This window comes from Microtus oregoni, unplaced genomic scaffold (genome assembly GCF_018167655.1).
Source record: "Microtus oregoni isolate MIOR12 unplaced genomic scaffold, Mior012 000012F_ref0000307, whole genome shotgun sequence".
In the NCBI taxonomy this organism is placed as follows: Eukaryota; Metazoa; Chordata; class Mammalia; order Rodentia; family Cricetidae; genus Microtus; species Microtus oregoni.
The window spans coordinates 17045990-17061108 of record NW_024543071.1 but is presented as its reverse complement, the minus strand read 5'-3'; the positions used below and the strand labels follow the sequence as shown (position 1 = coordinate 17061108).

Here is a 15119-nt window from a genome sequence, read left to right as displayed (position 1 = left end):
TCAGGAAACTTGGCCTGGAAGACATCAGTTTAAAAAGTCTCATTTAGGGACTTCCTATCTGCAATGCAGTGTGAATGCCACAGTGGCAGAGAGGGGTGCTGTGTCAAAACTACACACGGCTTCTCTATATGAGCAGTAAGTGAAGTCAGGGGACATAGTGGTCACAGATGCAGAATGAGGAACTGGGTGACGAGACCATAAATCGCTGTGTGAATCAGGATGTTTTTGACATCACGAGGCCCTCCCTGAGCCTTGGTTCAGGAACCAGGGTCACACTGTTTCCTGTCACTTACCTCTTAGCTGCTGGAGCTCCAGGCTCAGACTCTGAATGGTGCTCTCATAGAACTTGAGATTCTCCAAAGTCTCTGCCCTCAGAGATTCATCCTGCTTGTCCTCCAACATCAAGGTCAGCTCCTCCTGAGCCCTGGTGTACATGTCCAAGTCGTGTTCCATGTCCTGAATCCTCACCAGCACAGAGGGGCATGGAGAAGTCTGGGCTGGGCTCTGCTCCACGTGCTCAGGGCCCTCCTTCTCTGGGGCCTCCCAACTGGCACAGAAGGTGGGCTTGGGGGAGGCTGAGTTCATCCTCTGCTGCGCAGAAGGAGGCAGGGGAGCTGGGCGGGAGGGCCGCACAGCCAAAATGGGTGCAGGTTTGGAGCTCTGATCAACCAGCAAGTGGGAGGAAGTGGGCGTCGGGGTACAGGGTCTGGGTGGGGGCGGCCTCAGGGCCTTTCTCTTCTCTGGGGGATCCTGTGATGGCGCCGACTTTGAGGAACCTCTGACAATATCCTTCTCAGAGTTAAAATTCATGATTGAAAAGCGGCGGACGATTTTATCTGACTCTGTTCTGGGCTCGGACAGGCTCTTCTCAAACTCGATCAGCTGCTGGGTCAACTTGGAATCCAGGTCAATGCTGTCCCCCTGTGATGCTGTGGTTACTTCTGTGGCGGACCCCTTGTCTGGTGGCTCAGGCCTCCTCTCTGGTCTCTCTGGTGCGGAATAGAGGCTGAAGGCATTTTCTGCAGATGGTTGATGCTTCTGAGCACAGCTGGCTAGAGCCCGAGGGCTTAAGTAGCTAGGTTTGGCTATCCTAGAGGCCACGAGGGAGGAGGCCCTGTGGAGTGGGGGTGCTGGCTTCTGGAGGGACCTACCCTGGGCATATGTTCTTTGGGGAGGCAGGCTAGAGTAGTCCCTAGTCCTGGCTTCAGGAGGGACAAACTCAGAGAATGGGTCTGAGCTCTGGCGGCTCTCTCCTGCTGGAGAAGAAAACTGACTTTTCTGCATTTGGGGGTGAAAAGGTCCCCGAGGCTGGGAATAAATGCCATTGACTATCTCTGAGGGGTCAGGTGTGGAAGGGTCTTTAATAAGAGGCCTATCAAGATCCACACCTGGGCAGCTTCCTGAGGCATCATCACCCTGGCCAGAGTTCTTATTTACAACACCTGCAGGGACCCCATGACCTAGGCGAGCAGGGGTTTGTTCAGACAGACCCCAGTCAGGCCTGTCTGCTCCTGTCTCCTGTGGTTCGAGTCGTGCCTCCTCCACCACTGAGGTCTCCAACCCGTCCACAGGGTTTTCAGAGTTCTTAGGGAGACTGTCTTCCGGGGGCAGAACCACGGTTTCCTCTGTCCTGGTGCCAGGACAAAGCTTCACAAAGCGGTGGGGAAAGATACCTGTCCTGCCCTTCAAACGTCCTTCAAGCCATCCATCCTCCAAGGTTCCCAGAATCTGGATTTTATCCCCAACCTCGAAATCCAACTCATTGGGCTCCAGGGCTTGGAATCTGTAGAGGGCAAGTCCATAGGTCCCCGAAGGGTGGTCATCCTCGTCAGCCCCACTTTCTGTTTCTTCCGTAGAGATGTCCACATCACCATTAGCGAGGCAGCTGTCTCCACCTCCAGAATTTACCGACTCATCCACAGTCCTCAGGGGCCCCAAAAGCTCTACAAAGCCTTCTGGGAAAATGCCTCTCCGCCCCTCCAGCTCTCCCTCAAACCAGCCTGGCTCAGGAACTCCGATAATGGTAATCAAATCTCCTTCCCTGAAGTCCAGTTCCTCATCCAGCTGGGCAGACAGCCCCATGAGTGCCCGTGCTTGTCCCATGGAGTATTCTGGAATCTGAAGCGATGCACTCTGTGAGTGCCACTGTCGGCTCTGCGAGGACAGACACAGCTCACGAACACAGGACGATGGGAAGAAGCCCCGGGCACCCCAACAGCTTCGGCCCTGCAGCCATCCTGTAGTCGGAGCACCATCGAGAACCACCAGGTCTCCTAGGAAAGAAGCAGAAGTCAGAGCTTTGACCAGAACCCCAGGGAATAACACTATGGCCAACAGACAGGACTATACTGTGCAGCCCAGGCTTCCACTACAGTTCTCATGCCTCGGCCTGAGCTAGGCTTGCATGTATGCCCATGAAAATGTTCTCCTCCTACCATGTGAGGCCTGAAGACAGAATTAGGAGGTTGGGCTTGGCAGGAAGTACCTTCACCTGCTCAGCCACCTCGCTGGCCCTATAGATCTTAAAAAGAATTCCAGGGACCTGCTCTTTTGTTGCCGCAAATAACCAGGACTTCGGGTTATCGTCACAAAATATAAACCAAAAAGTCACATTGGTCTTAGTGTTTAGATTCAGCACAGTTTAAAAACACATTCCATAGTTCCATAACCAATTGCTTTATAACAAATGCTTGATTATGTAATTATGGATATTCATTTTGTGGATTACTAATTTTAATCTTGCTTTTAGCTCCCCCCACCCAGGTCTGTGCAGGGGTCCCACTCTCCTGAGCAGAGCCGCTTGAGGGATACAGAACGGGGGCAAATAGTAAGAAGAGACAGCAGCGCATGGTTTCCAGGCAAATGCATTGGAGAAGGGCTATCTATTATGTTCTTGATTACTTTTATTTTGTATGTAGTGGTGTTTGCCTGCAGGTATGTCTATGCACCAGGTGCATGCAGTGCCTGAGAACAGAAGAGGGAGTCAGATCCCTTGGAACTAGAATTCTAGGTGGTCGTGGGTCACTGTGTAGGCACTGGGAACAGAACCTGGGTCCTCTGCAAGAGCACTCAACACTCAACTTCTCGGCCTGGTGCCTGACTTTTAAAAAGATTGTGTGATTTAGGGATGGGTGCACGTCTCTTCTGTATCTTAAGATCTCTGAGATCTTGCCTTTTGCAGAGTGAACACTCAGTATCCATTTGTTAATAATGATTGTTCTTTAGCTTCAGCTCCCAAATTCATATTCTCCTGTATCTAAAATTGGCTCCCATTGATAACTTCCTTGTTCCCTCTAATTTCCTTTTCCAAAACATTTCTTCCATTTATTACTTCTCTTTGCTAATACCCTAGCAAAATTTAATTCCCACTGTCTTTCCTTTAGAATTTTATCCCGAACATTTCTCTTCCAGCCCATCAAATGATTATAAATGTGCCAATTTTACTGCATCCTCTTGCTAAAACTCCAGTCACGAGGCACGATGGCCTGCTGCTCACCAAGTTCTTTCCTAGTAACCCTTCTCTGTTTTCTGAGATAGGGTCTCACTCCGGAACACAGCTGGCCTGAAACTTGGCACAATTTTCCTGCCTCAGACTCCTATGTGCTGGGAACAATCCCTTTCTTATTGTCTGAGTTCAGTACAACATGCTTGTTCTGCATACACTCAGAAGTTAAATGGCCTTTAACAATAGGCCATTTGTTTTCTCTTCATTCAAGCTTGTGCTCAATTTTATCCAGTCACAACCTCTCTGTTCTCCAACCATCCATCATGATCTCACCTATGATATGAGATCCTGGGAAATCTCACACAAGGGAATTTTCTTTTTCTTTTCTTTCTTTTTTCACTTTGTTTGCTTTTGAGACAGGGTCTCACGATGTATCTCAGACTGGCTTCAAACTTGCAACCCTCCAGCCTCAGCCTTCTAAGTGCTTGTATTAAGATGTACCACCACATCCTGCCCAACTCCAAATCTTTACTAGTCCTTCTTGTGGAATATTATTTTAAGGTGTGTTGCTTTTGTTTATGTTGTATTTGTTTAACTCTGTGAAACTGTAATTCTTTGCCTGTCTAAAACACCTGATGGTCCTAATAAAGAGCTGAACGACCAATAGCAAGGCAGGAGCAAGGATAGGCAGGATTGGCAGGCAGAGAGGATAAATGAAAGGAAAACTGCAGAGAGGAGGAGGACCTCAGGGGCCAGCCGCGCAGCCAGCCATGGAGTAAGAGTGAAAGGAAGATTCACAGAAGTAAGGAAAGGGAAAAGCCCAGAGGCAAAAGGTGGGGGGGGGGGAGATAATTTAAGTTAGAAAAGCTGGCTAGAAACAAGCCAAGTTAAGGCCGGGCATTCACAAGATGTCTCTGTGTATTTATTTGGGAGCTGGGTGGAGGGCCCCTCAAAGAGTAAAAGAGTAAAAAACAACAATTCCTCCTCTCTCTCCATCTGAAACCTTAGAAGGTTTCCTTAGAAAAATCTTAGGAGCTCACATCAGCTACCAAAGAACCAAAGAATTCCATTTCTCTCTTCAGTCCTGGCATTTGTATGTTGGCACAGTGCATGGCACATAACATACCATTTTAGACTTAGTGGCAGACACACCATATATTTCCTGACTTGACTTTATTGCACTTAGAGTTTTATTTAGAGACACCTAAAAATGCTCCCATATTCCTGTAGTCCTTAACTTCTGAACCCACATGCACTAGCCAAAGCTTTGGGTCCTGAGAATGACAAGTGCCCCTTCCCCCAGTGGCTCAAGGCCTGCCATCCAGACCACAGAGGGAAGACATGACTGCTCAGACACAATGGGCCTCTTGGTGAATAGGAAAATCAAAGCATGCCATAAATCCCACTCCGCTCGCTCTGAAATGCCTCGTTCACGTCAGGCTGCAGAATGACAGTGCTGTCGGTCTGGCCAGCGCTCACGAACTGGACAATAGGGCTTGTTTTCCTGTCTATTCTAACAGCGGTTTTGATGGGCTTTGTTTCCGGAAAGACCGTAGCTCTGCTGCTTATTCATCGACCATAAAGGAGTTCTCAGGACAAAACAAGACACACACAAATTCCATGGCACTCTAATTCAACACCCCCCCCTTGCATTTTTTGATTTTGTCATTTGTTTCTCCCCTTACTTGGTGACTATCTTTATTTTATAGGCCTAACTGTCCCTGGGGTGGGTCTGTTGTGGTTCCTCTGGTTTTTGTTATAAAAAAAATCTCTTGTTTTAAATAGTCAAGCAAGCTATCTCCCTGGAGTCCTGAGTTATTCTTCAGCAGTTCTAGACTTCAGAAACACCAACATAAAGAATTCCTGGAATGGTGGGGCCAGGTTTAGGAACAGGAAAGAAGAAACTGCGGTGACCCTTGGGGTCAAATGTGACTACTCCCAGCCATACTGCTTGTTTCTTTGGATGGAATTTTTCTTCGAACAGGAAGTGGATTGGAAGTGAGATTACAGGAAGGAATGCAGGTCTTGTTAGACTCTGATACGAGCGGTCTGGCTCTGCAGGGTTCGCTCCCCCCTTGACTCCACTCCTGGCACTAGCGGCCCCAAGGGACTATGCTTTATGCAGATCATGTATTTTCTTTTGGTTCCTTATACTAACACTTCATCCCATGGCATTGAAATTTAAGGTACTTGTGCGTCAACTGATAAAGATCAGAGACTTATTTATAAATTATCATTTATGCTATTGGCCTTTTGAGAGGAGGTTGCCTAGAAGGGCTAGGTGTAGACAGCCATAAGCACTATGTGTTATACGAGGATGACGGGTGACATCCCATAATATACAGTCCTTTCTTGTTTGCTCTTAATCTCCTGATCTTTTTGTCTTTCCCTTGACATATTCTTTTCCTTTTCTTCCTTCCTTTCCCACTTTCTCTTCACTTTTTGTTTCTCTCTCTCTCTCTTTTGATAGTTGGTGACTCCAGACACTAATTCTGACTCTTCTAGAAGACAGATTTGTTTCTGAACCCATAACACAAAGAACAGTCCAAACCAATTGGGTAGCTTCAGGAAAGGGGGGAAGGGTGACACCTGCTGGAAGAATTACTGATGACTCCACTTCCAGGTAGACTCTCTGGGGAAACATCGGCCCAAACCAGCTTGGCAGAAGGGAAGGCACAGCAGGGCCTCGGAAACTTCAGAGTGCCTCTCCCTGCCTGGTTTACATTATAACCTCATTGGTCCTAACAGCTACCCTGGAGATGTGGCTCAGTGAAGATTGCTTCTGTGTCTACTGTGCTCCCAGCCAGGTTCAGCCTCCAACACTGAAACAAACAAGCGGCCACGCTGCTCACATCCTGTGTGTGGCTCGCAGAGACACCGACAGGCTCTTGTCCTTCTCCCCTCCTACCTGGGGAGGCCTGCCCTGGGCTCAAGACCACCTTGAGACAGCTGTGAGTGAGGACAAAGATCCTGCTATAAGCTCCAGTCTAGTTGCACTGTCTTCCCAACCCTGGATAGCAAGAAGTCTACAAACCAGAGGGAAAGGCAAAGACTAACATGCAAGAAACTCCCAAGACAGGTCTTAAGGATGAACATCCAGAAAAAAAAATCCAATATTCTTTTCCTCTCACTGACTAGGGGCTACAGAAGTTTGCTAGGTCTGGTTCCCCACCATTTGTGCATGCGTGCGTGTGTGCATACATGTGTGTGTGTGTGTGTGTGTGTAAGAATTAAGCTTGTGTCTTCAGCATCATACTAAAAGAACAGTTAAAATACAAACACAACTTGTAAGCTCTATTGTGATATGTTGACTGGGACGTCACAAAACTGGGTGGGTCACAAGCCTCAGGCTGCAGCACTATTGGTCCATCTCTGTGTTTATGTAGAAGGGCGTGGGCTTAACCAGGTGGACCTGTGGAAATGATTTCCTATCCATCTTTGGAAGTCCGTGCCTGTTAGAGCGGAGTATCCTGGCGATGTGCTAGTGCCATCTGTTTAAATCGGTCCCTTTTAAACTGGTTCTCACGAGAACTTCTACACTGCCCGATGGAGGCACGGAAATGGGGTGGTCTTGCGTGTCTCGGTGGTAACATCAAAGTTACTGCTTCCCTATTGCATATTAGTAAGTACCAATGTTGTCAGAAAAATCATACAAGGTAGACTTTCTGGAGATGAGATTAGCACTGTCTAAAATGTCCACAGCACTGGGGAGACAGAGGTAGGTGGAACAGCACTGGGGAGACAGAGGTAGGTGGATCACCTCTGTGAGTTTGAGGCCAGCCTGACCTATATATGAAGTTCCAAGCCAGTCAGGTATATACAGTAAGAACCTGTCTCAAAAAAATTACAAGTAATCTAAATCAATAAAAGAATACCTGAGAAAATCCCATGAAAATGATCAAGCCCTACTAACACAAGGCCTTGCTCTCAGCCGCCGCATTCCATCAGTGGTGCAGACTTCAGAGAGGACTCTCCAGTGAAAACATCTCTAAAGACCCTGGCTCAAGATTCTTGGATCTCTGATGCGCTCTTACCTCGATGGAGAGAAAGACTGTTCAGCTCCCGAGATGTGAATTCGCAGGTGCAAACAAACAGACTCTCACCCTCCTTCAGACTGGGGATCGTCACAACCTCCACAAAACTGCTGGGAAACTGTCCTGAAAGACAGACACACACATGTTAAACACTGAGTGCTCTTATAATATTAAATTTTCTCTCTCTGTCTGTATACAAGGACAACTTCTTTCTGAGTTCATTTACCAATTCTGAATTAAAATTGACCTAATGCTAATAATTAGAGAATTTACTATAGAAGTGCATAGCACAGAACGAGATATATACAGAGGACAGAGAATACAATTTAAAAGCATTTATTGGGCCAGTGAGAGGGTTCAGCGGGCAAAGGCACTGCTGCCGTGCTTGACAACCTGAGTCAGACTCCCAGGTCCCTATGGTACAAGGAGAGAAATGAATCCTGCAAGCTGTCCTGTGCTCTCCACATACACACAACACCTAAGTAAGCGTTAACCACTGGCACTCTAGCAGGTTCACTGAAGAGGGAAATGTGAGTGGGGTTGTCCAGGTCTTCAGAGATCTGAAAATCTACTTAGACAAAAAAGATAATGAAATCCTGAAACCCAAATCACACCAGCTATGCACTGGGCCATGGAGGTTCAGAGGAGGCTGGGAGGAACACAGGTGGGATTTTTTGTTTGTTTGTTTTGTTTGTTTTTGTTTTTTGCTTTTTTGTTTTGTTTGTTTGGTTTTTTGAGATAAGGTTTCTCTGTAGCTTTGGAGCCTGTCCTGGAACTCATTCTTAGGCCAGGCTGGCCTCAAACTCAAAGAGATCTGCCTGTGTCTGTCTCCCGAGTGCTGGGATCAAAGGCATGTGCCACCACCACTGCCCAGCTTGAACACAAGATTTTTATGAAGCAGAGCGTTCAGTCTGAGATGGGTAGAGTTTTAGAGGTGGTGTAGGAAGACAGGACCTGACAGCTGGAGGAGAACAACAGATGTTTCCCGAATCTGCCCACATATCTCCAGACCTGCCTCTGCCTCTCAAGTGCTGGGATTAAAGGCATGCGCCACCAGGGCCCAGCCTATCATTCTTTTTAATTATTGCTTTATTGTGTGTGTGTGTGTGTGTGTGTGTGTGTGTGTTGTCTGCGTGTTTGTCTGTACACCATGTGCAGGCCAGAAGAGGGCATCGGCTCCTCTGAAACTAGAGTTAGACTGTTGCGAGTTGCTATGTGATGCTAGGAATCGAACCCAGAACCTCTGGAAGGGCAGACAGTCTCTTTAACCACCCAGCCATCTCTCCAGGCCCTCACCCCATCATTCTTAAAATAACAGCAGCAGCATTTATAAGACACAGCTCTGATGATGTCAAAAGCACCACAGTTTCTGGCCTCCTCAACTTCTTACTTCACACACTTTTGTCCTCTGGACCCCGCAGCCACTTGGTGCTCTACCCATGCTTCCTCAGTGCTCCCGTGTTCACGTACATGTCAGGGCCACTGAGCAAACAATCCTCTCTACAAACACCCCCTCCCCGGTTGTTTTTTTTTTTTTTTTTTTTTTTTGGTTTTTCGAGACAGGGTTTCTCTGTGGCTTTGGAGCCTGTCCTGGAACTCGCTCTGTAGACCAGGCTGGTCTCGAACTCACAGAGATCCGCCTGCCTCTGCCTACCGAGTGCTGGGATTAAAGGCGTGTGCCACCATCGCCCGGCTCCCCTCCCCGGTTTTATCTGACCAGAAACATCACTTCTACTAGACTATAGTCTGTGAATTCCCCAAAGTTGGTAAGCGTTCTGAGCACCTACTCAGAACTACACCATACACTCCAAGCCACATGCACACAAACACATGTAAATTAAGAACTAACTGAGTCTAACTGTGTGATGTGTCATGAAAGGTCTGCCATACCCCAGGGTAGTTAATGGAAGAAACCATGGCAACAGGAATCTCAGAAACAGAAGGAGGATAGCCAGAAGCACAAACGTGTGAGACAGGAGCATCCAGGACAGAGGGTGGCTTTAATTAACTGTTCCCAATGCAGATCTAGGAAGGACTCACCTGAAGAGAATGGAAGATGGAACAGGAACTGTTGAAGGAGGAATGAGGTGGAGCATACTTACATCCCACTCACCAAGGCAGGCCTGCTGCCAAGAGCGATGGTAAAGGGCAAGCGTTCCGAAGAGAGGTATAAGGTACGATTTGAGGAGGGAATAAGAGCACTGGACATGGAAGACTGAGCATTGGGAAGGGAAAGGAAAGGCAGGCAGAAAAACTAGGCTGGGGCAGAAGTGCCCACCCATCCAGCCTCCACAAGGAATCAATACGGAGAGATGGGCAATGGTAGAAACTCTCCTCACAGGCCAGAGCAATGGTGAGCACAGAAGGAAGACATGGCAGAAGGGCAGTAACTCACTTGGGCTTCCCATTTGGCTTTACCTTTAATATGCAAAGAAGCGAGGGGCCGTGTGTGGAAGGAGTATCTCTTACCTGTAACATCTTCCTTCTTTCCCAGAAGCCAAAACTCATCCACCACGGCCAACACCTCAATGACATCTCCCACGAAGAGCGGCAGTTCCTCTGAGACGCTAGGGCAGAAGTCAAAGATGGCTCGGACCACAGAGCCAGCCTCCATACTGCACAACCTGGAAGCCAAAGCATGAGAAAACACAGATATTTCAGATGCACCAGAGACCTGCTTCTTAAAAACCTAAAACTCAAATTATGAAGAAAATATAAACACGATAGAAAATATATAAAATCTAAAGTTGTTCCTTTAAAAATAATGATTTCCTCATGTATTTTAATTAGCTTCTTCTCAGTGTGAGTCTAGAATTGGAAACAAACAACAAAACACTAACAACTGACCCAGACCATAGAGATAAAAGACGGGGAAGGCAGGCCTTAAAGTGCCGCGAGAGGGAGGTGAGGCTACTGACATTTTACCATGATTAAAGTTCTAGACAATGTAGTACTTTCAAAATACAGTATTTAACCCAGAAACTTTACATTACACACAGCATGTCATCTATTTCCCACCACAATTGTGAGACCAGGATGATGGCACTCTACGTGGTTAGATAATCTAATTTGTCCAAGGACACAGTGCAACAGGGACAGGACTCAAACACCAAGATTTAAAACCCACAGAAAAACAGAAGGAAGTCAATGAAGAGAATGAGAAAGGGCCAGAGATGGTGTCTCTAGGGGACATTTAATACCAGCAGATCAAGCATTTGATTCTGGTTTGGAGACGCCTGTGCTCCAACCTGCACTGTTGTGGGACTACACTGCAATGCATGATGGGTCCATTGCCCTGGTGTATGGGGCTGGAGAGCTAAGAATGTGTCTACACACTAGAAAATAAGGGCACAAGAGGTATGTGTGTGTTCACTCAGAAAGGCTCAGCCATGATCAGACCGACATTCCCCAAATGCCTTCCCAGGGGCTGCACAGGGGGCAGCTCCAGCTCTCCAGGCTCCTCAAAGACTCATTCAGTGTTGCTGAAGGTGGAGATTTTTTTTTCTTCTCACATATGACTAGCCTCATTGAAAAGCACCAAGACAGGCTCAGCTGATAAAGGTGACTGTCTCCAAGCCTGACAAACAGAGTTTGATTCCCAGGACCTATGACAGGAGAGAGAAGCAGGGGCTGGAGGGAGAGCTCAGCAGTTAAGAGTACTTACTGCTCTTCTAGGGGACATGAGTTTGGTTGCCAGCATCCATGTCAGGTGACTCACAACTGCCTATAATTCTAGCTCATGGGAATCCAAACAAAATCCTCTTCTGGCCTCTGAGGGCAACCACATATACATGGTTCACACACACACACGCACGAATTAAATAAGTACATATAAATATTTAAAAAGAACCAAATGCCTAATGGAAAGAAAGACAGCTATAACTGTGGTTTATGACTTTCACTGGTGTGAAAAGAACGAAGGAAGTATCGAATAAATACCTCAGCATATTGATTTTTTTTAACCATGCTCAATAATTAAACATTACACATTTGGTCAAAGTAGCTTATTCTTGTATCACTGGGATTTTTTCCGTAATGAGATGACTGGGGCCACAGTAAAAGGAGAAGTGGCCCCTGCACTCCTCGCCCCCTTATACCACAGGATTTCTGCTTTCGCTTTCCCTTCCATGGTGCTTTGCATAGAACCCGGGGCCTCACGCATCCCACACAAGTGTTCTACTACTGAGCATCTATTAAAACCATCTAATTAGCTGTGCCTAACTCCAGCACTCCAGGGGCAGAGAGACAAGCAGGTCTCTGTGAGTTGGATATCAGACTGCTCTATATGATGAGCTCTAGGTAAGCCAGGGCTACATAGTGAGGACCTGTTTAAAACAAACAGACAAAAAAGAAAACCAAACAAACCCAAAACCAAATCTAGTATTTATATAAATATACTTTGAAGAGATAGCATAGTGTGCACGTAAAACACCAGGCTCCTGCCGTGACAGAGGGCGGCATTCAAGCCCCAGCTTTACGACTTTGCCTGCACACATCTCTGACTCTCAGGTCTTCTGTTTCCACGACCTGAGAGATGAAGATATTAATACGCTCACAGTGATCGTCATGAGGATGACTACAGTGATAAAGATCAGTGACAACATCTACACAGTGCTTCCTCATGCCACGCACTATACCGTGTTCCACATCAATGAGTCCTCACAATGACGTGTATCATCGGTTCCCATTGGGCAGATGAGGAACAGGTTCAAAGAAGTGATAAATTCTAAGGCCACACAGGAAGTCAGGGACAGAATGGGAATTCAAACGTCTGTCACCAAAGCCTCGCTGTACGAATGTGCCGAGGACATGACGGGCACAGTAGCTTCTCAATAAACATTAGTGTCTACTATAAGTCACTTCCACAATTAACGACAAGTTCAAATCTGTGCCACTGATCACCAAAGAATGTACTGTCTTCAAGCAGATAGACACTTCAATACGTCCTATTTCAACATGGTTAATTTAACTTTGACCATGTTTAAGAACAAGCACATGGGGTGGAGTATGATGGTACATGCCCATGAATCCCAGAACTCAGGAGGCTGAGACTGGAGAACTTTGAGACCTAGATCAGCCTGGACTATGCAGTCAGATCTTGTCTGAGTCTTTCTGACATCTCCCAAAGAAGACACCAAATGAACATGGCTTACCTCAGACTTCCAGAAGCAAGTTCATTCCTGCAGCCATACAGCCCTGCGCTGACTTAACCATAGCCGCCGTCCTCTACGGTTACAAGCCCCCAGGCCTTCCTCCTGTGGCGCCAGCCTGCTCTGCTTTCAGCTCATCTCCTTCATTGGTTTCATTTTTTAAAATAAATTTATCTATTTTTATTTTACGCATATGGGTGTTTTGCCTATATGTGTGTCTGGCACCTACTAGAAGAGGATGTCGGATCCCCTGGAACTGGGGTTACAGATGGTTGTGAGCAGCCATGTGGTGCTGGGAACTGACACTGGGTTCTCCAGAAGAGCAGCCAGTGCTCTGAACCAGCAAATTATCTTTTCAGCCACCTCACCCTCTAATCAGTTTTTCCATTCTTTTTTAATTTTATTTTTTTTTTGAGACAGAGTCTTACTGTGTAGCCCATGCTGGAACTTGCTATGTAGACAAGGCTGACCTTGAACATACAGAGATCCACCTGCTTCTGCCTCCCAAATGTTGGGACTAAAGGTGCCACCATATCCAATTCAATCCACTTTCTAGTTCGCTGTTTACAACCCATAGCATCAACATTGCTAAAAGTCCCCAGAAAATAAAAGTAGGTCAACTCTAGAAGGCAGGCTGACTCCTGCAGAGGTAAAGGACGCACATTGGCACTGGAGGCTCCCTACAGCTCTCACGTGCCCCGAGACCCCTTTCTCATTTCTGGCTGTCTTCCAGGCATCTGAAGTTACCAGATGTCAGACTTCTGCATAAGGGTAGTGTCTAAGAATTTTTTGAAAACAGAAAACCAAGCATTTGACAAATCTCTTAACCATCTACGTTATTAAAATAAGTCCTCAGGGTTGGATCAAGATGGACATAATTTTCCGATACATTTTGTCAAAGCTCTCAGTGTCCAACTGATTGTGCAGCTTGCTCACTGAACTGTTAGGACACAGCCTCAGACCCAGGGATTCCTTGCACTTTAGTCCTGCAAGCTGATGGAGTTAGGCGTTCTTCCTGGCACCTTGTCACGCTGCTGGAAAATGACTCACTCGCAGAGAACCTGGTTCAATAAAGTCTTTACTAACCGACCTCCCACTCTGCTGGAATGAGTGTGTAATCCCAAGAGACACACCCTGGAAGGGTGCAAGAGTCACAGCCTCCATGATTCATGTGTGCAAAGGTAGGGTCGATGTCTCCCACTTTATGCAGGTGATGGACTCATCTGGAATTGCCCTGCCCTGTACACTCTCTGAGAAGCACCGGTCGCCATCCGCGCTGGGGCCATTATAGAAACCCAAGGGTACACTTCAAAGCTTAATTAGTGGCTTCTGTAAGCTGTTCCAACTCCAGATGGAAGTTCACAGAAGAAACTACAGGACAGATGGGCTGTGGGAAAGCTGGGGAAATTATTGTCTAATACAGCATGGTGTCAGGGACATCCAAAAGATGCCGAACGCCACCCCTTTCTACTGGTGAACACCTGTTTCCTCCTCTGAAGAGGTGCTCTGTGTGTCAAATATAAAGATCCTGGGAAAGGTGATTCTCCAAACCCTTTAGGAAGGGGAAGTCTGTGAAGGAAGAGCTTGTGTCTTTGCCTGAGGATCTGCAGCGATGCCAGTGTGGGAAAGCTTAAGTGACTGGTGGACCTGGTGGAAATATCTGAAATACTCATATCTGGGCCACAGTTCTGCCCGCCTAAAGGTAAACCAACCATCTCAGGCATAAACAGCTTCAGTCTCCAGTTTGTCTGAGTTTGACCCGGGAGTGGCGTGAGCCCTCCATGTTGAGCATGGGTAGCCCAGCTTCTTGGCTCTGAACAGCCTAAAGGACACTAAGAACAGCTACTATCTGAGAACCCACCACGCCACATGTGCCAGGAGCCTGCACCAATCACTGCACCGTGGGCAGCAAGGCTCAAATCCAGGCACCACACCTTAGCAATCCACCCAAATTCGACAGCTAGCAAACAGCTAACCCAGAAGCAGAGCTCAAGCCCGGGGCTGCTAGGCTCATGGTCTTACTGAAAACATTGCTGTTCTTAGATCACAGCAGTCTTTCCTTCAAACCCACTGGACCATCACTTTCCTCCTTGGTTTTATCAACATTGTCGGGAAAATTGTTAAGCGTGGAGATAGACAGAATTTTATGCTCACCACCGTAATTGTAGCATGACATCTGACCCCAGGGACTTTATCACAGATTCTAGCCCTTTATCAGATGATATTTTCATAGATTGCAAAAGGAAAATATTAAAGAAATGCCCACCAAACTTGGGCATACATGTCTTAACCATAATTCATTGCTGTTATTTTTAATTTTTAAAAGTTTTATTATCTCTTTTTTAGATACATCAAGCTCTTAACTTGGTAGCTTAGGCTGGTCTTGAACTCATGGCAATCCATTTGCCTTGGTCTTCCCAGTTACAGGCATATGCCACCATACCCAGCTCTATATTTGTTTATCAATTTGTTTATTTTCTTAAATTAAGG

At 46.8% G+C, this 15119-nt stretch overlaps 1 protein-coding gene across 3 annotated transcripts in view; it reads right to left on the bottom strand.

The window, feature by feature from the left end:
• LOC121454030 (dynamin binding protein) overlaps window positions 1-15119 on the bottom strand; it is a 99973-nt gene that overhangs the window by 58529 nt on the left and 26325 nt on the right. For all 3 annotated transcript variants that reach the window (XM_041661227.1, XM_041661226.1, XM_041661228.1), the window contains 3 exons: window positions 9949-10103; window positions 7480-7602; window positions 294-2273 (listed from right to left, as the gene is read on the bottom strand). In XM_041661227.1, coding sequence (XP_041517161.1) covers window positions 294-2273; window positions 7480-7602; window positions 9949-10093 — 2248 coding nt within the window. In that variant the 5' untranslated portion in view covers window positions 10094-10103. The remainder of the gene's footprint in view (window positions 1-293; window positions 2274-7479; window positions 7603-9948; window positions 10104-15119) is intronic.